Below are 21,872 nucleotides of genomic sequence, written 5' to 3'. Positions count from 1 at the left end.
AAATATTTTATAAAAATGTTAACTGTTGTGCATATTTTTGTTGCATTTCACATAAAAAACCTGCACCTCAAAACCAAATGTCCTTCCCCTTCCACCCAAGACTACATTGAAATACTCAGTAGTAAAGAATAAGAAGGGATTTGAATCAGTTGTTTTCCTTACCTGTCCCTCTAAGGAGGGACAGTGCATACTGATCTCATGTATTTGAGTAGACTTACTAGTTATCTCTGTTAGATAGCTACAAAACAAACAAGAGGAATTAGAGATGTGGGCACATCTACAGGGGTATGATATAATAGGCATCACAGAAACATGGTGGGATGGCTCCTATGACTGCAGTGTTGGAATGGAAGGTTACAGGCTTTTTAGGAAAGACAGGCCTGGCAGGCGGGGAGGGGGAGTTGCCCTTTATGTTAGGGATAGGCTGGAGAGTATGGAACTCTGTCTGGGGACAGGTGAGCAGTCCACAGAGAGTTTGTGGGTCAGGGTTAAAGGGAATATAGCTATGGGAGACATTACTGTGGGGATCTGTAACCGACCGCCTGATCAAGGAGAACCTGCGGATGAAGCACTCCATAGACAGATAGGAAAAGCCTCATGCTCACAGGCCCTTGTTCTCATGGGTGACTTCAACCACCCTGACATCTGTTGGAATGACGGTACAGCCTGGCACAATCAATGCAGGAGGTTCCTCGATTGTGTGGACAACAAATTCCTTCTGCAAGTAATAGAGGAGCCGACAAGGAGAGGTGCCGTGCTTGACCTCATGCTCACCAACAGGGAAGGGCTCGTTGGAAATGTGACTCTCCAGGGCAGCCTTGGATGCAGCGATCATGAGATGCTCGAATTTGAGATCCTCAGGACAGTGAGAAGAGCGTGCAGCAAGCTCACTGCCCTGGACTTCAAAAGAGCGGACTTTGGCCTCTTCAGGAACCTGCTTAGTAAGGTTCCATGGGATATAGCCCTGGGGGGGGGGGGCAAGACTGTTGGTTGGTATTCAAGGATCACCTGCTACAAGCTCAGGAGTGTTGCATCCCAACTAGAAGGAAGTGCAGCAGGAGGGCCAGGAGACCTCCTTGGATGGATAAGGAGCTCCTGAGGAAAATTCAAATGAAAAAAAAGGCTTATAATAAGTGGAAGCAAGGACAGGTGGCATGGGAAGAGTACAGGGATGTCATCCGGGAAGCTAGGGACCAGGTTAAGAAAGCTAAGGCCCAGTTAGAATTAAACTTAGCTAGAGGTATTAAAGACAACAGGAAGGGATTCTACAGGTACATAGCAAATAAAAAACAGACTAGGGAGAACGTAGGCCCCCTCAGGAAGCTTTCAGGAGAACTGGCTACACAGGATTTGGAGAAGGCTGAGGTTCTGAATGACTTCTTTGCCTCGGTCTTCACTGCCAAAGGCTCTGACTGCACCACCCAAGTCTTGGAAGGCAGATGCAGGGACTGTGAGAATGAAGACCTTGGGCCCACTGTAGGAGAGGATCTGGTTCGAGACCATCTTAAGAATCTGAACATGCACAAGTCCATGGGTCCTGATGAAATCCATCTGTGGGTCGTGAAGGGGCTGGCAGATGCAGTTGCTAAGCCACTGGCCATCATATTTGAGAAGTCATGGCAGTCAGGTGAAGTTCCCGACAACTGGAAAAAGGGAAATATAACCCCCATTTTCAAGAAGGGGAAAATGGATGACCCGGGGAATTACAGACCAGTCAGTCTCACCTCTGTGCCTGGCAAAATCTTGGAGCAGATTCTCCTGGAAGGCATGCTAAGGCACATGAAAAACAACAAGGTGCTTGGTGACAGCCAGCATGGCTTCACTAAGGGGAAATCCTGCCTTACCAATTTGGTGGCCTTCTATGATGGGGCTTCAGAAATGATGGATGGGGTAGAGCTGTTGATGTCATCTACCTGGACTTGTGTAAAGCATTCGACACTGTCCCACATGACATCCTTGTCTCTGAACTGGGGAGACATCAATTTGATGGATGGACCACTCGGGGGATAAAGAACTGGCTGGATTGCTGCACACAAAGAGTTGTGGTCAATGGTTCTATGTCTGGCTGTAGACCAGTAACGAGTGGTGTCCCTCAGGGATCGGTGTTGGGACCGGTCTTGTTTAACATCTTTGTCGCTGACATGGACCTTGGGATTGAGTGCACCCTCAGCAAGTTTGCCGATGACACCAAGCTGTGTGGTTCGGTTGATACCCTGGAGGGAAGGAATGCCATCCAGAGGGACCTCAACACGCTTGTGAGGTGGGCTGATGCCAACCTCATGAAGTTTAACCATGCCAAGTGCAAGGTCCTACACCTGGGTTGGAGCAATCCCAGGCACAGCTACAGGTTGGGCAGAGAAGAGATTCAGAGCAGCCCTGTGGAGAAGGACTTGGGGGTGTTGGTTGATGAGAAAACGAACACAAGCCAGCTTCAGTGTGCGCTCGCAGCCCAGAAAGCCAACCGTATCCTGGGCTGCATCAAAAGGAGTGTGACCAGCAGGTCGAAGGAGGTGATCCTGCCCCTCTATTCTGCTCTTGTGAGACCTCACCTGGAGTATTGTGTGCAGTTCTGGTGCCCTCAACATAAAAAGGACATGGAACTGTTGGAACAAGTCCAGAGGAGGGCCACGAGGATGATCAGGGGACTGGAGCACCTCCCGTATGAAGACAGGCTGAGAAAGTTGGGGCTGTTGAGCCTGGAGAAGAGAAGGCTGCGTGGAGACCTCATAGCAGCCTTCCAGTATCTGAAGGGGGCCTATAGGGATACTGGGGAGGGACTGTTCATTATAGACTGTATAAAGGACAAGGGGTAACGGGTTAGAAATTAAACAGGGGAAGTTTAGATTGGATATAAGGAGGAAATGCTTTCCTGTTAGGGTGGTGAGGCACTGGAATGGGTTGCCCAGGGAGGTTGTGAATGCTGGATCCCTGGCAGTGTTCAAGGCCAGGTTGGACGAGGCCTTGGGTGATATGATTTAGCGTAAGGTGTCCCTGCCTGTGGCAGGGGGGTTGGAACTAGATGATCTTAAGGTCCTTTCCAACCCTAATTATGCTATGATTCCGTGATTCTATGTAATTATTAACTTCGTCAAAACATGTAAAATTATGGTGTAGACGAAACTGGTATTTTTGGCATAACTTGATTTCTGTGAGAAAGTAGAAAACTGAAACTGAATGTTCTGTGCATCACTGAGATCCATGTGCTGTGTAGATTTTAGGTGTGTGAGCATTTTCTTTCCATACTTCTTGACTTTTTAATAATGAAACCAACATAAATTGCTCAAATCTTATTTTCATATGGAAACTGCCTTGTTTCCACTAACAGTGGAACTAACGGTGTGGGTGCTCTGCTTCCTTAAGTATGCTGGCTGGTTTTTCAAGATGCTTAGTGTCTGGATTCATTTTGAATCTCTTTGCCAGTTGTAGCTATTGGGTTTGGTTTGCTCCACCCCCATTTGGTGTGTATTGTGAAAATCAAGAATAATTGGTAAGAGTCTCTTCTGTGACAGAGAAATGCTTTTTTAGTTTCTTTAAAGAATTCTGTGTGCACTGATGGCTTAATGGTGTGTTAGACTTGGGAGAGGAGCATGGGCTGAGAGTGGCATCAGTTGATGATCTCTCTTTAAATAGCTGTAGCTAAATTGGAGCAAATAGCATCAGAAAATTTGTTTCAGTTCTTCAAGTGGGGAATCCATTGGTTTAAAATTGGTGTTAAGTCAGCTCTTCCTTCAAAAGTTAAAGATTCATAATTTAGAGGAAGCCTTCATGCTGAGAATTCTAGAGCTGTGGGCACTGGAGTGGTTTGCAGCTCTGAGAATGATGGAAGAATTTGAGCCTTTTCAGTGATTTCCTACTTGGAATATGCATGCTGAGTGGTTTATGTAAACCCATTTTATATTGCAGTCGAGCAGTCTTTCAACATACATGCAACCTTACTTCCTCTAAGGGAACGGTAATTGATCAGCGGAAAAGAAGCAACTTTTTAGTATATTTTAATGTGATGACAAACATTCATCTGAATGTAGTCCTTCGTGTCCTCAAAAGGGAAGAATACTTTATCCTTAAGTATCATGAAAAAATCAAAAAAGTACATCCCTGTCGGCAAACATAGTCAGTATAAACAGTGCGTCCTGCTTCTGATCATGTCTTGAGTGTTGCAGAGATTGAAAAATACTAGCTGTAGATGATGGAAACAAAAGATTGCATTACTTGCTTAGTTTCCAGGGACAAAGGATGAAAAATGCTCTCCTGGACCAGAATGCATTTCATTGCCACCATAACTGACAGTGTCATGCCATATTAACGTGGAACAAGATAACACTATTGAAATCAGTTTGTCCTGTTTTTTTTTAGTCTATTCCTCAGCAGCACTGCTGTGAGGAAGACAAATTTGTCATTTACTGCTAAAGTTATTACTTATAACATATAGACCAAAGTATTATTAAAAGTGAATAATGTGGATTTTGAAATTCTTCATATGAGTTGCTGCTTCTTTCTGCCTACAGTAAAGATGGGTACTTGGATCTTTTCAAAAGGAACCTGTTAACTGCATTTGCAGAGCTCACAGGTTCCAGAGGTGTGGTGAAGCTGCTGTATGCTTTTTCATTATATCTGCTCTGATAATTAAGTATTTCTCCTCATTAACTCTCTTCTAAATCCCCATGTGTTCTACAGGAGAATAACCACTGCTATGTTAAGATAGAAGTAAAGTAGAATTGTACTTAGGTGTTCACTTTCAAAGTAAAGCTGTCCTTATTTTTAGATCAGTTGGCTTCCTGTGAGATACCGTGGTGGAAGAATTTGTAAAGAATTGTAAATGTGGAAGAACCTAGAGTCTTGCAAATGAACGTGTGATTTCATGAAAGACATGGCAAAGAAGCTTTTGGGAAGGGAAGATGAGACATCTGTTAAGTAGTGTGTAAGAAATTATGTGAAATAAATGTAAATAAAAGTCTGGTTTACTTTTGTTCTCTTATTTTTAATATTTGAATTTAATGGTAAAAAAAGTAAAAAGGTGCGCTTTGAGGATGTGAACTTCTCACTTCAGTACTAATTCTGGCCTCAGATTTTCAAGTATTTTAAAGTATTTTTAAGTATTTCAGAACCTAATAAAATGGATACTTGATAGAGGTGAAAGGAAATTAGAGTTTTTGTAATACGCTGCTGGTGAGGCTTTCTGGAGTCTTCCTGCACTCATGATAAGCTCTTGAGGGAGGTGCTGGAAATACAGTAGCAGATACTTCTGTAGATACCTGTAATATTGCTTAAAGTGAGTGGCAAAGTTGCAAGATACTCAAGAGACTATAAGGTTGCATTTGGCATAATGGGGATGGTAAAAGTGTGATCAAAATTCAATACTTCTATATGCAGTCTTGTTGCGAACACCAGAGGTGTGATAAAGCAAGAAGCAGGTGTCTAAGAAAATTATTGTTAGTCATAGAAGAAAAGAGTAATCTTGAAGACATGTAAAAAAGATTCAGCAGAATCTGGAAAAACCCAGGATGCATATTAAGTAGCTTCAAAAGTTGTGTATTTTGAAGAGTGCTTGTGGCTGGCTGTGCTAACAGATTGGAAAGAAAGATGAGTTGTGTTCTATCTGTAGTTTGAAGTGAGAGAATGGGTGATCTGGACATGTGATCAGTAGTCCTTCAGTACTGCTAAATAGAAGATAAGTGAAAGGAGAGGCTTGTATAGTAGACGAGTTTGGAGACCTCATTGACAGTTAAACTGCGAATACATGCTTGTTACATCACCTGTTGCTTCTGAGTGTTTCTCTTGAGTTCTTGGGTAAGATACGTGAGATAAGAGAAGTTAAACTGCCAAGAAGCAGAAGAAACGGTAGCACTTGAGGAGCTGTTGATAACACTGCGTTGATGTAGCTGGCTGATGCTGTCCTGATGTTTGTCAGTGTTACCAATGGCTTGAATGTAGGGAGAGAAGATAAAATCCTACATATGCAATGAAAACTAAATTCTGTGTGTCTGGTCCTGTAGTGGAGTAGAATATCCTAAGTTGGTAGGCGTCTCCATTCTACGCAACATTTGAGGCATGATAGGTGGCTTAGGTTTCACACAAGCTGTAATTCATTGGTAGTCCTCAAATCAGCTCATCATGCTCATCCACGTGTGTTCTGAATGTTTGGTTCTACGCTGCCATGAATGTGATGTATGAGTATTTGAAGGGAAAGATGAAAATGAGTATTCTTCTGTGAAAACTAAGGTATCTAATGTTAGTGATTCTATTCTACATGAAAGATACAGTTTAAAATGAATTTTTTGGGGCAGCTACTCTGTAGCTTCCAAATATAAATAAAAATGACCGTGTTGCTCCTTATGCTTCAGTTCTTCTGCAGACTGCCTTAGCTTGTTTCAGTGTAGCCTAAGTTAATAGAAAATCTGAAGAGAATGAAAAGGAAACAAAGTGTGCCAAAAGATAATATTTGTTCAAAGAGATGTGCTAAAAAAATTCTTTATATACTGAAGCCAGTATAAATAACTGCTTGTAGTTCTGAGGATTTTGTGCCTGTTGCCAAAATTGTCAGTGTAGAAGCAGCTGTGGATTTTTTTCTTGTGCTGTGATTACGTGATGATGAGATTTGTGTTCTCCATTCAAAACGGGTGTTAGCCACCAGATTATTATATAGTGTACATGATTGAGTATATCAGTTGCCAGTAGAGAAACAACTTGTTCTTGAGTATGCAGAGTAAGTTTGTTAGAACTAATTCAGACTAACTCAGTTGAAAATTAAGTCTGCTGCATTTCGGACGTTTGTCATTTCTGATGCTTTCTCTCTTCCCCTAGCTTTTCAAGTGGTGAAATCTCAGCTAAAATGATTTTCCAGAAGAGAAATAGGTTATGAAACATAAGTTATTTTAATCTCTTGTTTGCTGCTACAGTTTTGTGTGACTTCTTGTGTCTGTGGCTTCCTGTGGTCAGATGAAAGCATAAAATTTATGTTTCAGTTTCACTTCAGTGCTGAAAATTTTGAAAGCAGGTGTAGCAATTTTGAAGTAAAAACTGGACTTACTGATCCATGTTTTTGCTGCACAGCCCACAGTATTGTAAGATTTAATGCTTTGAGAACAATGCTGTTTAAATGTTACTTTTCACTTGGCAGCTTGGTTAATACACTTAAGTAATACCTAGTGATACTTGAATAAACTTATTAATAGCATTTTATGCAAGTAGGGATTCCATGAATTATAAAATTTAATTTTTTTTTTTTTCTTGGAGCACCAAGAAATGAAGTATAGCCTAAAATAAGAGAAAACATTGTGTCAGTTCTTGGTTTGTTGCAGTTTAGTGAAAGAAACCTGGATTTGAATCAGATTATCCATTTTGAACTTCTTTGTTTATAGCTACTCAACTCCCTCTTGCAAGTAAATTGGTGTGGGTAATACAGGTGTCATTGATAGAAACAGTAGTTAAGCACCTGTTTGTGATATTCCCTGGTGCTGTCAAGGAGTTTTTGTTACTTTACAATGAAGTAGAAGGACTTTCGGGTGTATATAGAGGTTGCCTAGGTCTTTGATGCCATACTTGTCTCCATTTTTTCATTATCTCTTGGGAGGTAGTCAGTAGAACCAAATTTACTTTTTTTGGTCACTGTGTACTCAGTAACTGCACCCTTGAGTTGGCAGATTCCTCACTGCTAAACGGTGCACCATTTCATTTCCAAATGCTATAGTTAATCTTATAACTAGCAGATAGTATAGATGCTTTTTGTATTTTTTTGTTAGGCATAGATTTCTAGTTTGGGGTTTTTTTTTGCTTTCTAGAAGCTTTGTTATAAAAATTGCAAAAAAACTGGTTTTATACACCTTTTAAATGATGTGAACAATCTTGTATAAGTTCTAAGGAGCTGCATATAATGTTTATCTAAACACCTGAATTTCATAAACAGTATAAATAGGCAGCAGATTTATAGAAATAAGGTATTTGTGGTGCAGTTAAAACCCCAAAATGTCACATCCCCTTTTCCCAAAAAAACCTCCAAACCCCAAAACAAGAAGACAAACAAAAAGCCCTGAAATCACAAAAAAAAAACGAAACAAAACCAGAGTAGATTTTTTTTTTTTTTCTTTCAAGCTACCATGATGCTTATGTAGAGAGGAAGAAAGTGACATTAAGATTGGGGAAAGATTAGAGGAAGACTGTCATGCTAGATTATAATCTGTTACTGTATTTAATACCTAATATACATTTTTCCCCCCACAGAAATTAGCAGAGTACGGAAAGACATGTATAACGACACATTAAATGGTAGTACGGAGAAGAGAAGTGCAGAATTACCAGATGCTGTGGGACCTATTGTACAGTTACAAGAGAAACTATATGTGCCTGTAAAAGAATATCCAGATGTAAGTATATCTTTTTAGTCCCTAAATTATTTTTTTGATCCTTGTGGTCGTCTTTAAATGTAAATTTCATGTGATGCTACCCTTGGATCACACTGAATTGCTTTTGATGAGATACTTGTTAGGAATGCAGTGTATGTTCTGGTTGGTGGCTTGATTTGTAGTGCGTGTGAGTGGAAGAAGGTTGTGTTAAATACCGAACTAGTATGGATTATGAAGCTGTACATCTAAGGTCTGAATTATCTTTAAGTACTGTTTGTCCTGAGACACTGTATAGTAGAGTTTTAGGAGGGAAGTACTTTTCGGGACTACTTTTTTTTCCTCTTACAGTCTCTCTAAAAGTCAGTTAAAGAATCCTTAAATACTCTGTGGAGATCTTTGGAGACTGTACTTAATTTCAGTTAGTGTTTTTTACTGGGGTGGTTGTTTATTTGGTTTTGTTGGTGGTGCAGTCCCTTATCCATCCCTCCCTTCTTAATCAGAGCTCTTTGCTTGCATGGGTGTTCTCTTCTATTGTACACCTAACTTTTGAAGGGAGAAGGGTTTCATTTCACTAGAAGAACTATTCAGAAGTCGTGTGGTCTGAATGGTTTCTTAAAACAACTCATAAGAAAATAGTCCAACAATAAAGAAAATAATAGTGTTATTCCTCCCTAATATTTTAGATGTCCTTCTGCAGTGGAGGAGTGCACAGTCCAAGTGAGGCATTTGCACATTGAAGTGGTATAAAGAGGAAGAAAGTACAGAACAGCAAAAAATTGAAATAACACTTGTGTATCTCTGTGGCTTTTCTTTGGATCATTAATAAAATTAAGCTCTCCAAATTGGATTTTATTATTTATCCTGGTTTCAGCTGAGATATAGTTTATTTTCTTCCTAGTAGCTGGTATAGTGCTTTGTTTTAGATTTAGTATGAGAATAATGTTGATAAGACCTATGATGAACTTTTTAGGTCTCTCATGCTCTGCCAGGGAAAAGGGGGGGCACAAGAAGCCAGGAGGGAGCACAGCCAGGACAGCTGACCCAAACTAACCAAAGGAATACTCCATACCATAAAATATCATGCCATACTCCATTAAGAAAATTGAGTGCAAGTCATTATTCAGAACAGAAGAATTAAATGAATGTCTCTTCTCCCTTTTCAGCATTCACAAAGCTGTTTTGATGCTTTTGGGTTAAAATACCTGTACAGAGGAAAGTATTCAGAGAATTTCATCTCCTTCCCCTTTCGTTTTTCTTCAAAATTAAGTAATGCATATACATATATACATACCTATATGTACACAAGCACATGCATACATATCTTCACAGCAAAAAATAATAGATTCTTCTGAAACTCCATGGTATTACATATTTTTGAGAGGAAAAGGTTGCCCTGAGATACTGTGGGTGCTCCATCACTGGCAATGTTCAAGACCAGGTTGGAGGGGGCTTTGAGCAGTGTAGTCTTCTGAAATATGTCCCTGCTCATGGCAGGGGGGTTGGAACTAGATGAGCTTTAAGGTCCCTTCCAACCCAAACTGTTCTGTGATTCTGTGAACTTTGCTATCAGTTGTGCCATAAAGCGATACAAGTAGCTCTGTACTTAAATATCTGTATATACCTTAGAGTTACATTGCTTATTGGCTTTTTAAAACATAGCTTAGTTGTTGAAATCTTTGGGTTTACAATTTGACAATGCATCCTTGCAAGGAGTTGCCTTAGTTATCAGTTGTAGTTTTTACGGAACTTGATGCTTGCTGTACCAGAATCATGAGATAGGAGGAAGGAAAAGGGATTGGATTTCCTATAATTATTATTAAGCTTTTCTTCTAGAAATCAAATATGGTGTAACTTCGCTCTTCACTGCCAGTTAATAATTAAGTATAGTGTAAATAAGCAGGAGAGTTTGTCTTTACTTATGGTCAAAGCACTTGTGTAACAGGGTGTACGATTTCTTAGCTAATATTAGGTCTTTGTGTGCATTCAGAAAAATGCTCTTGAAGTGGTCACTAATTTATTTCAATAAACTTTTACAACTTCAGAAGTTGGAGAGATTTAGATTTGTATACATGTGACCTAGAATAAAATGATAGTTGGTTCTTGTGAGATGATGTAAAATGTTTGCTAGAAAATGTACAGCTTCTACCATTCTGGTGGTACTTGGCAATTCAAGCTTCATTGAGGAGCCAAGCCCAGTGTTCTCCTTGTGCTCCTGCTTGTCCACATGTTCTCTGTATTTCTTTGTAGATCCCATAATGGGATCTGCACATCCTCAGTAATTAGTAAAGAAGCTAGAATATACCACTACATACAAAAAGGAAAGATCTGTCTCCAAGTTACATCTGTCTCCAAGTTAGAAATTAAATAATCTGCTTTGCATTCAGGCTTGTACAGCATTCAGAAGGTCTGGACTACAGTGATTGCTACTTGTCTGTAAATTTCACTTTTAATGTTTAATTTTGCCTGTAAAGATAATTTAATTGTAATCACAGAGTTATGTGAAACTTCTTACTCATATCTAGCAATTGATTTGTTATCAGATACAGGGAAGACATGCTGTGCCCACTATCACAGTGAGTGTCAAATAAATCCAGTTAATTCTTTCTGTTGTTGTCATTCTCTTCTGACAATCTTGTCTGCCTTACAAAGGCATAAAGATGGATAAAATTAAATATTACGCAAAGAAGGGTGACCAGAAGCTGTTTTCTAATTTAGATTTAGCAATATTTTTAGAAATAATGTTCTAATAAACTTTTATTCTTTGACTTAGCTCAGTGTCCAGCTGGTGACCACTAACAAGTGGTGTTCCTCAGGGATAGGTGTTGGGACCGGTCTTGTTCAACACCTTTGTCAGTGGCGTGGGCAGTGGGATTGAGTGCACTCTCAGCAAGTTTGCCGATGACACCAAGCTGTGTGGTTCGCTTGATATGCTGAAGGGAAGGAATGCCATCCAGACAGACCTTGACATGCTTGTGAGGTGGGCTGTTGCCAGCCTCATGAAGTTTAACCATGCCAAGTGCAAGGTCCTACACCTGGGTCGGAGCAATCCCAGGCACAGCTACAGGTTGGGCAGAGAAGAGATTCAGAGCAGCCCTGTGGAGAAGGACCTGGGGGTCTTGGTCGATGAGAAAATGAACATGAGCCAGCTTTAGTGTGCACTCACAGCCCAGAAAGCCAACCGTATCCTGGGCTGCACCAAAAGGAGTGTGACCAGCAGGTCAAAGGAGGTAATCCTGCCCTTCTACTCTGGAGTATTGTGTGCAGTTCTGGTGTCCTCAACATAAAAAGGACACGGAACTGTTGGAAGGGCCACGAGGATGATCAGGGGACTGGAGCACCTCCCGTATAAAGATAGGCTGAGAAAGTTGGGGCTGTTGAGCCTGGAGAAGAGAAGGCTGTGTGGAGACCTCATAGCAGCCTTCCAGTATCTGAAGGGGGACTACGGGGATGCTGGGGAGGGACTCTAGAGGCTGTAGTGACAGGACAATGGGTAATGGGTTAAAACTTAAACAGGGGAAGTTTAGATTGGATATAAGGAGGAAATGCTTTCCTGTTAGGTGGTGAGGCCCTGGAATAGGTTGCCCAGGGAGGTTGTGAATGCTGGATCCCTGGTGGTGTTCAAGGCCAGGTTGGACAGATCCTTGGGTGAGATGGTTTAGTGTGAGGCATCCCTGCCTGTGGTAGGGGGGTTGGAACTAGATGATCTTAAGGTCCTTTCCAACCCTAAGTATTCTTATGATTCTGTGACTTATAGTTGTAAGCATATTGATTAATTGACTGCAGTGAATACTGAATAGTACTTCAGTGTAATTCTGTGCACAGAATCCTAAATTGAGGCATTAAAATAATGGTCTGTCATAAGTTTAAGCTTACTTGGTTTATGTATATATAAACATATGCATGTATGTGTAATACATGAAATGGTAAATCTTTATAGCCTGCATTACTTCAATACTATGGTTTAACTGAATACCTGCACAGAGGAAAGAATATATAAAATACAATTACAAAACTAAAATATATATAATCACCTATAGTATCTTAATTTAGATTGTTGAGTTCTTACTGAGTATTTTTATGCTAAGATTTATTCGAAGACCATAGCTGATGCAGGGTTCGAACTTACAAAAAGCAATTGTATGAAACAGCCTGTTGATTTTAAATGCTAACTCTGTAGGGTCTGCATTTTTACTTCTGTACTATGAAGTGGAAGATATGCAAAAATCTTGCTAGAGAATTACTGTGTTTGTTTCGTATGTTATGTTAATAAGGAACATTATTATGTAATCGCATCTGATGCATAATTGTTGGGGTGCTCTGCCTATTGTCTCGTCGTTTTTCCATTGCAAGCTGTAGTAATGCAGTTGTATTTGTATAGCTTATTCTAGCACCGTGGGAAGGTGTTAGACCTTTACAGAGGTTTTAGTCTTAAAATTGAGATTTGAACTTTTGTGAACCAAGTGCGCTCCTGAAACCTGAGAGAGAAGAGCAGAAGGCACCTGGAAGATGAAATTCCATTAGGTGCCCATTACTTGCCCTTCAGTTAAAAATGTGTTCTCTCTACAGCTAAAGTTTGAAGGCATTTCCAGTTCATGGAAAAATACCTTCTGTCAGAGTATAAAAAGTTGAGATGATTGAGCTCTTAGGAAGCAGAAGAATAGAGGATATGCCATTGTTTGTGGGTGAATACTTAATATATTGTCTTTAGCATTTCTTATGCTTCAGATAAATGATTAATTTTCCTGAATTTCTCTAAAGAGCTGAGACTAAAGTTTGTCTGATATCAATTTAAACAGTTTCTTGAATTAGTACCTACCAATGTTAGACTGAATAAATTTTTTTTTCTATTACAATCATGGCTTTATTATTAATAAGTACCCTATTAGCTCTGATTAATGTGAAATTCTCTGTTGGAACTCTTCTGTGCCTCTTCAGTAAAAATATAAGAACTCAGTAATTATTGCATCTAAAGTAGCATGTCCTTTGAGTATACTGAAGCTCAAAGGCCAGCAGTGATAAACAGCTTGTGCATACTTTTTGACCATTTTAGTTAAAACTCTTTAATTAGTACAACAGAATGATGAACACAGGGATTCATTTTACTATGGGGAACTTACTGACAAAACATTTAAATCCTTTTTCAATTGGGTAATATCAGAGTTTATCATCCCTAATGTGGATTAGGAAAATGATAACATCATCTTTATTTATTGTTCTGATTCTTTTACTTAAGCTCTTCATTCCCTAGTGGTAAACAGAGAAGGAGGCTAAAAGAGCTGGCCTTGTTTACCCTTGCAGTAGGAATCAAAGACAGAATATAGCTGGTCCCTGTAAATAAATTTCAGCTGCAGAGTACCAACAGGGCTGAAGGCAGATTTGGCAAAAAGTCAGCAATGGATACAAGTACAAACGTATATGAAAGAACTAAAATAGTGTGATTACTCATTTCCAGTCCGAATGAGATATTTGGAAAAATATTTGAGGCAAAAAAGTTAATTAGGCATTTGAACTTTATATATATGAGAGGCTTTGCACACTCTTATTGCAAGTGGTAAGGAAATTGATTTATTGAGAAAGATTCCCTTTATTTAGATGGTAATGAAACAGAGACATACCTAAATATTTCTGTCAGTCTTTTTTTTACCTTTCTGTCTAATGTTTTGTGGATATCCTTCTGTTACTGGCCACCTGATTCACCTTTAGAAAGATAAGTTGTTTTTGAGCTCTGGTTCACACTCAGTAGGTTGTTGTTTTTTTTTTATTGTTGTCGTTTGTAGCACCTTGCTGAAAGATGACATACGTTGCCATAATTTCATTCAGAAATAACCCTGTGAAATCTTCAGAGCATGTTTGTCCTCAGAGACAGAAGTGTGGAAGACAGTCTAGAATATATTGGAGATAAATACCCCATTCTTTAGTCTCTGACAGTGATCTTCCAGGCTCAGCATCAGTTCAGCAGTACTGATGAACTTTGTATCTCATAATGAGAGTTATTTCTTCCCTATTTAACTCTTCAAGCATTGAGTGTCATTTAGACAGATGATTACTTAATCATTTATCTGTTAATATTCTTATTCCTGTTTCATGCTTACTTTCAAATTTTGCTCTTTAACTATTTGCAGATATTCTGCTTTGTATGTATGTAAGTAAGAATTAGAGAAAAAGGGAGGAAGGAGGCAAGGTGGAGGTAAGGCAAGTAAAGACTGTGTAAATAGCCCTTCCTTCAGCTAGGGATAATGTTTCCTGTGATATTTTTTTAAAGAAAATTTGGAAATCGGAGAAGAAATGATTTGCATCTGGTACTGATACACAAGTTGAACATACTTTTTAGGATACCAGTTTGTTATGGTGATGCATGTGTTAATAACTTCTTCAAATTAACATCACAGGATTAGGCTTTTAGTGATTCCCAGCATGTATATGACACTTCTAGTAGAAAGTGGATTACTTCTCTTGTTTAGTCACTATACTGGTATGACTCGTTATGGGTATGAGTCCTTTAATTTGACAGTAACAGCTAGGGCTAGGCATTTGGGCACCTTCGGGATGAGGAAGACTGAGGGGAAGCCAAGTGTAGCAGAACCTTAGGCTAAAAAGTACATCTTAACAGTTTGTAGATGCCTGTCGTTTTTCTGTGAATGGAATACAAACAATTTTAGCTAGAATAAATTAATCTTACTAAAAGTGGTTAACTTGGATAGCTCTGCTGTGGCAGTTTGTCTACACTTCCTTTTGCTGAACTGTTTTCTCTCAGAACTTCTCCTTACCTTGTGCAGTAGCTCTTGTATGATGGAATACCGGAGAGTTGTGTGCAAATACAAATAATGAAATGTCAGTTGTGGGGCAGAGAGATCGTAAAATATTGATTTTGATTTTCTTTTTTTTTCAATCTGTTCTTTCAGATGTTTATTGCAGTAAATCAATAAATAAAGGTTTTATACAGAGAGCTTCAGCATAACATTTTGGCTCCCTGGTATGTATAGGTCAGGTGCACTTGGGTATACCTGCTGAACTAACTGGAGGTAGGACATACAGTATTTCCTGTGATTTAAGACGATTTTAAACTTTTTTTTCCTCTGGTTAGTTAAGAGAGGAGACCTTTAAAACTTTTTTATTTCTCCCACCTTGTCTACCCCGCATCATATCAGGTGGTCCTTTTAACTGGCCTATTAGGTATTTCTTCCTTTTTAGGAGCTCTGTAGCTTAGGTATTTCTGTTTACACGCTCAGATTTTTATGCACTTAGTTGCCCTTGCAAAAGTAACTCAACACTTTATTGTCAGAGGACAACATGAGTTCTGTAACTTCATATAAGGCAGATCAGATGTTTTGCCAGGATAAGAAGGCACTGACCCCCATCCTGAATTGCTATTAGAAGTAGTTTTGAGCACCTGTCAAAATACCAGCCTTATGTTTTCCTTGTATCTCTCCTAAAACTATGCACTCAGGTAAAAAACAGTTTGTGTGTCCTCAGTACTAAAAGGTCTGTTGTTTTTTACTAGAGTAAGTCTGCCCACAAGCCTTGGGGGTGCATATTGATTAAGAAAACAAACAAAAAAGGTGCTTTTTAGCAAGAGGATTTTTTTTTTTTTGAGGTGTGCTGCTTTTAGGTTCTGCTGTTTCTGAAATTTTGAACTCATTAATAAAGTGTGCATCACTAGTCAAGGAAAGGTCTTCAGTGTGATGTTGCGTTTATAGCCTTCACTTCTGATTTGCATTTAATCCATAATTCAGAAGAATAGGAGTAAGCTTTTTCTGTTCAGATCTTTCCTTCTTCTGTGTTTTGTTTCATAGCGTAGGAACTATTGCTTACCTGCCTTAGTTTTGAACACTGGCTTTAGAATAAAACACAAATGCTACCTCAGTAGGTATCTCTGCATAGGAGATTCTGTGATTGTGTAGCTAGTAGGTGTTCATCTGTTGTTGTATGGATCTGCTCAATTTATTCAATTAGCCTGTGCTGTTTCTTAAAGCTGGTAAGAACAATAGTTGGACACAGTTGTTCATTTCAGTTACTTTGGCATAATATTAATTAGCATTTCTAAGCTTTTAGATGTTTCTTTTTTTTAAGAGCAATGTAAAATAGTAGAATTCTGTGAAGATGCTGATTTCCTACTGATTTGAAATTTACTACACTTATTTGAAACAGTGTGCACTGTTCTTTTCATGTACACTCAACATTTTAAACAAAATAATGCTGGTTGATGAGCAGCCAGTTCCTTTTTGCCCTTTAATTGCACTCATTTTACTTGTCTCTTACATATAGCATAGTATATGCTGTCTTTTGGGAAGGCTTATGCACCTGTTATAATGGTGCACATTCATCCACCCAACACTTAAAATTAAGTTGCTTAGATTGATTAATGTTTTTTCGTTTGTTTGTTTTATTTATTTGTTTTGTTTTTTTGTGTGTGTGTTTTTTTTGTTTGTTTTGGTTTTTTTTGGTTGTTTTTTTTTTAGAAGCTTCTGTTTCTTTAAAATTCTGACATAAGCTTGTACAGTCTCTTTCAGCTATGTGGTTTGTAAACAGCAGTAGTAACCAGAGATAGCGGGAATTATTTTGACCTAAAAATTCAAGTTCAGTTTTGTTACAAACATTACGATCTGTAGTTTCAGAGGTCACTAAGGGCTTTGCCCTGTTGTCAGGGATGCTTGCTTTGGGAAGATAACTGAATTATGATTTAAAGTTGTCGTAAGTATGCAGCAGTTTCTTGTAATTTTTTTTTTCCTCCACCAAGTACAAGTGGTCTAAAAATTTGAATGCTGCATGAAATAAATATTTCTGTAATGCTGGTCCAAACTGACTGTTATCAGTAGAAATGACCAGCTGTTATCTTGTTAATGTATTTTAAGTGCTGATGATAATATATTATTCAAATTAATGTATTAAGCTTATGGGTCATAGCGTTTAACCTAATAATTTGAATTTTATATTTTGAACTCATTTGACTGTATTTGACTACTATCAGTTTTAAGGTGACATTCGCTTTTTAAAATAAAGCACGGTTGGTGTCTCTCAGCACAAATACTAAAATAATACTTCTTGGGTTTTGGGCTCTTCACAGTTTTTTGAGTTAATTTGACCAAAATATTTTGCCTTTTTTTTTTCCCCTCCTTTACAAGCAGAAATGTCTTTGAGACCTAGGAAGTTGTAAAAAAGGGCTTGTGATGCTTTCTGAAGGATTTCAGTTTCTTCACAGAGAAGGCAGATAGGCAAGCTGAACAAGGGACCTGGAACTCTGGTAGCATTCAATAGGGCTGGAAGGTAGTTTAGGATACATGTTACTACAGACAGGTAGATTGGCATGTGAACCTGAAGAGCATCTCAAAGCTTTATCACAACTCTTACGCCTTTTTTCCTGTAATAAATATGAGGTAGTTCCTCTTCTATTGCAGTGACTGCGGTGTGGTGGTGGTCATCACAGAACTCTTCAACATAGTAATGTCTCACTGTCTGTCTCCTTACTTTAAGTCCCTGGATAAAAGGCAAAATCTAGTCAGAAATGAAGCCTGAATACAGTAATTGTTGATGTGGTGCTATTTTAGTAGTGTTGTAAATGTTTAGAATAATACATTCAATATGACATCCAAAGGTGCTATTATTACTGTAATACTAGACTGTAATGCTACTGCTCTGTACTTCATGATGCTGGCTGAAGCACGTAACTCTATAGTACATATGTCCTGAGACTTGTAGCCTTAAATGCTCCTGAACAGTGGGCTTTTTAAGGTGTGTCAGGTGCTTTTGGTTTTGTTTGTTTTTTTTTTCTCTCTTTATATGTTACTTTCTTACAGATAGAGCACAGAGCTCTATCTGTAGAGCTTTGGTAATTTAAAGCTTTTAGCAGGAGTCATAGAATCATAGAATAGTTAGGGCTGGAAAGGACCTTAAGATCATCTAGTTCCAACCCCCTGCCATGGGCAGGGACACCTCACACTAAACCATACTACCCAAGGCTTAGTCCAGCCTGACCTTGAATAAGTCATTTAAAGCAAACAAGGTGGATTAGGCATAAAGCACTAAGTATTTAGAGGGTTGTGCTTTGAGATACCTTTTGCATTTCTGACCTGTTTGCAGTTCTAGACTTGAATTTTGCAAGAATTACTGATTCTGGCAGCTGTATGTGTATATTGAACTCTTCTGTAACTGCCTTTTCAGAAGCGGAATGGAATTGTTTAGTTTTTCATTTTAAACGTGGTCAACATTGAAAAACATGTTAGTGATTTTCTTAGAAGAAATAATTGGACAACAGCAAGTAGACTGAAAATTAGTAGCCTTTTTTTCTGTTACACCGGTTAAAGCATTCTACTGCTTGATCTGTAGTAGAATGACAAACACTAACAATTACATAACCCTACTGTTTTTTTCTAAACTTTTGGGAGGGAGACTTCTTTTGTTTTGATGAAACAATTGAAAATTACTTTGTGATGTGTTTTCAGTATTTTCATGTCAAGAAGTTCTAGACCTAGTGTAGTAAATGAATTCCTGATAAACCTGATGCAGTGCAAACTATGTACATAGAAATCAGTTGCAATGTACAAAGCTCCTTTGTTTAAGCATTATCATCCTTTGTTTAAATCATGAAGTTTTTGTACTTCTGATTGCTGAAATACTTGGAGCTGATCCAGTATATTTAAAGATATAAATAAGTATTTCAAAAGTTGATTTGTCTCAAAGTAGGTAAGAATTTTGCTACCCTCCCACAGAATTTTGCTACCCTCCCACCCCCATGAATTCACAGAAACCACAATTTTTTGTACTATACAATTTAATTCTATGAATCAGGTTGCAGTTATGTTACCAGTACTTGAATGTGTGTAAAAGTAGAGGAGCAAAGCAAAAATTATCTAATACTGATTGTGATTATAAATTATGCTTTAGTCAGTGATTGAGGTAATTAAAAACAGTCACATGAATGCAAAGCATGTTTATGTTGTCCACAAAACAATGCTATGCATCTTTACCATGGGTTTATTTGCTGTGTTGCTTGGTGTGGTGCTTTACCCTTTTGTTTTTTATGAAACTTTTGCTTGGCCGAGTGCTGTTCTGGAGGAAAAAAGCTTTTAGGGTCTTCTGATCTAGAAGTGTGTAATTTCCGTGTTTCCTCCCACTTTTCAAGGTGACTAATAAATCTGTTTTATTATAAAACACTGAGTAATTCAGCATAACATTTGTTGCCTGAAAGGTATGCAGAAGTTTGTCCAAAGTTGCAGTAACTAGTAAGATGAAATGGTTACTGAGGACCTCTTCTTTGCATGAACCTAAATATAACCTCAAAGCCTGTTTCGTGGTCAGCCCTTCCTTTTCCTGAGAGGAAGAGTGACTTCATTTCTCAGATAATTTTGGAAAAAAGGGGATGGTGTCCCTTAAGTATAAGAATTTCCATTTCTGTAGAGTTTTTGTAACAACAGTGTCACCATCTGCAATAATGCTCCAATTTAAACATATCTTTCTCACTTTTAATTACTGAAAATTGGAAGTCGTTTACAGCAAATTTGCCAACTTTAAGTGCCTTGGGTAATGTCACATGTAGTCACATGTAATTAAAAGGTATTCTTATGGAAATTAGTTGATGGACTGTATATCCTGAGGATTCTTTGTTACTGGAATGTGAGCTTAATGTGAACTGTGAGGTTTAGAGGGCACTGCTGGAACCTACAATTAGATTTTTTTGGGAGACCGATTTACACACAGCACAACTTGTTAATTCTCTAGATAAATGTGTCATGATTCCCAAGTAGAGCATGGAATTGAACAGTTTTACTCCTGGTGTTATTGAAACTGATGTCGCTGTTCTGGAAACCTCATTTTAGTGAATAGGATGAAACAGATTATTCACTATCTCACTTAAGCATGCCTACCATTAGATTGTTCACTGGATCTGATTCCCTGAAAGAGTTTTCTGTTAACAATCTTTCAGTTACTGTTTAAAGGTTTTTATGACCATTTAAAGAAGGGAGCTATCAAACTGTACTGTGGGCCTTTAAATGATTGCGAATGGGCCTCTAATGATAAAAGAGATTCCTATTTTAAAACCATGAAATTGTTAATTTGTCTATCTTTACAGCTTTCTCACTCACTGATAATTCTAAGCAATTTAAAATCCAATTATTTCCAAAATATGACCGTAATTAGATTAGTGTTTTTACATGAACAGAACATGTAGCATAAAATTCATTTTGAGGGATATTATTTTATAGTTATTTGACTTGGAATCTAAACTAACATATTAAGATTTCCTGTGGCAACAGGAAAAGGGTTAATGGATAAAACAGTCTTAAAATGAAAGCAAATATGACTTTAATGTACCGTTTGTATTAGTATGTATGAAAAGCATTGAGAAGGTACAAATGAAGCAAATAATGCAAATAAATATAATATGATGGGAGGTTTTCTGTCCTGTTAGATGAAGACAGAACAGCGCTCATTAAATATGGTAAAAGACAAATTGCTGCATCACTAAAGTTATAAAGTTAGTATTTGCATAAACAACTACACAATTTATAAACAGCAAAAATGAGATCAGGAACTGGGGGGAAGGGTCATGGAGGGAATGACAGTGATGTGACTAAAACCCAAAACGTTTTTCACCTTGGGTATGTTTGACGAGGCATGGCTTTTGTCTTTGATAACAGATGAGGTCTGGCTTTGTTGTTGTGTGTTCTTGTACCTCCTGGCTGCTGATCAGTCTGCGGTGTTGTCAGCTCAGTGAGGAATGTCAGCAGTCTGGAGCAAAAGGGTCGTTAAATGGCTGACGCTGAGGAATGGCAATAAATGAGATGGGAGCTAAATATATAGATTTGTGACATTCTAGCAGCTGGCTTAAGTCCTGCTGTTTCTTGCTTGGATATACTAGCCTTAAAAAGGAAGAGAATGCATTGTATCACGAGGAAGAAAAAGAAACAGCTGGTGGCTTATCAGTCAGCCTAAATGACAGGGAAGGTTAAAGAGTTTGGAAGGGCAAACTTTGAAAGAGTGCTTTTATTAGTAACATAAAATTCTTGATTTGATATAAATAGTGTTATCAAATTAGTCTAAAACTTTGCAGTTTTCCGTGGCTCATTCATTGCGAAAAGAAATGCATACTTAAGTTGCTGTCCAAAAAAAGTACTTATTTTTGATTCAAGCAGTTTGTTGGTGATGTTACATTAATGATCTTTTGACATTCTCTCACTCCTTAGTGGGACTCTTTGGAAACATTTTGATGCTTAAGTATCTTACCATTTAATACTTAAAATACTTAAAAAATGCTTTTTTTTGTAATGGGTGAAAGCATGAGTGCTTTTGGGTGGTATCTTAATCCTTCCTTTGTTAGAGATGTGGAAAAGTATCATGTGGTTTAAAAATGTGATTTTATATTTGAGGTCTTTACAAAATGAAAGATAATGTTGGAAAAATTGCATAAAAGCCTCATATTTTATACATAACTTTATAACTACATCCGGTTCTCCAACACGCAGGGAAGGCTGTTAGAATACAAGTTTGAAATTACTCCAGCACCTGAGCTGGAAGATCAGTTCTGCCTTGTTACTG

General features: G+C 38.2%; 1 protein-coding gene across 11 annotated transcripts in view; it reads left to right on the top strand.

Annotated features, from left to right (window-relative positions):
* Window positions 1–21,872, top strand: part of QKI (QKI, KH domain containing RNA binding) — a 157,000-nt gene that overhangs the window by 32,949 nt on the left and 102,179 nt on the right. For all 11 annotated transcript variants that reach the window (XR_009746585.1, XM_061471410.1, XM_061471406.1 and 8 more), the window contains exon 2: window positions 8,218–8,360. Coding sequence is in view for 10 of the 11 variants with exons in the window: in XM_061471410.1 (XP_061327394.1) it covers window positions 8,218–8,360 (143 nt within the window). In the remaining variant the exon portion in view is untranslated. The remainder of the gene's footprint in view (window positions 1–8,217; window positions 8,361–21,872) is intronic.

The sequence above is a fragment of the Pezoporus flaviventris genome, unplaced genomic scaffold, assembly GCF_033815535.1.
Source record: "Pezoporus flaviventris isolate CSIRO_AGI_PZ_B2104156 unplaced genomic scaffold, CSIRO_AGI_Pfla_v1 ptg000066l, whole genome shotgun sequence".
NCBI lineage: Eukaryota > Metazoa > Chordata > Aves > Psittaciformes > Psittacidae > Pezoporus > Pezoporus flaviventris.
The sequence above is the reverse complement of the archived record's forward strand: the minus strand, read 5'-3'. Positions and strand labels throughout refer to the sequence as shown.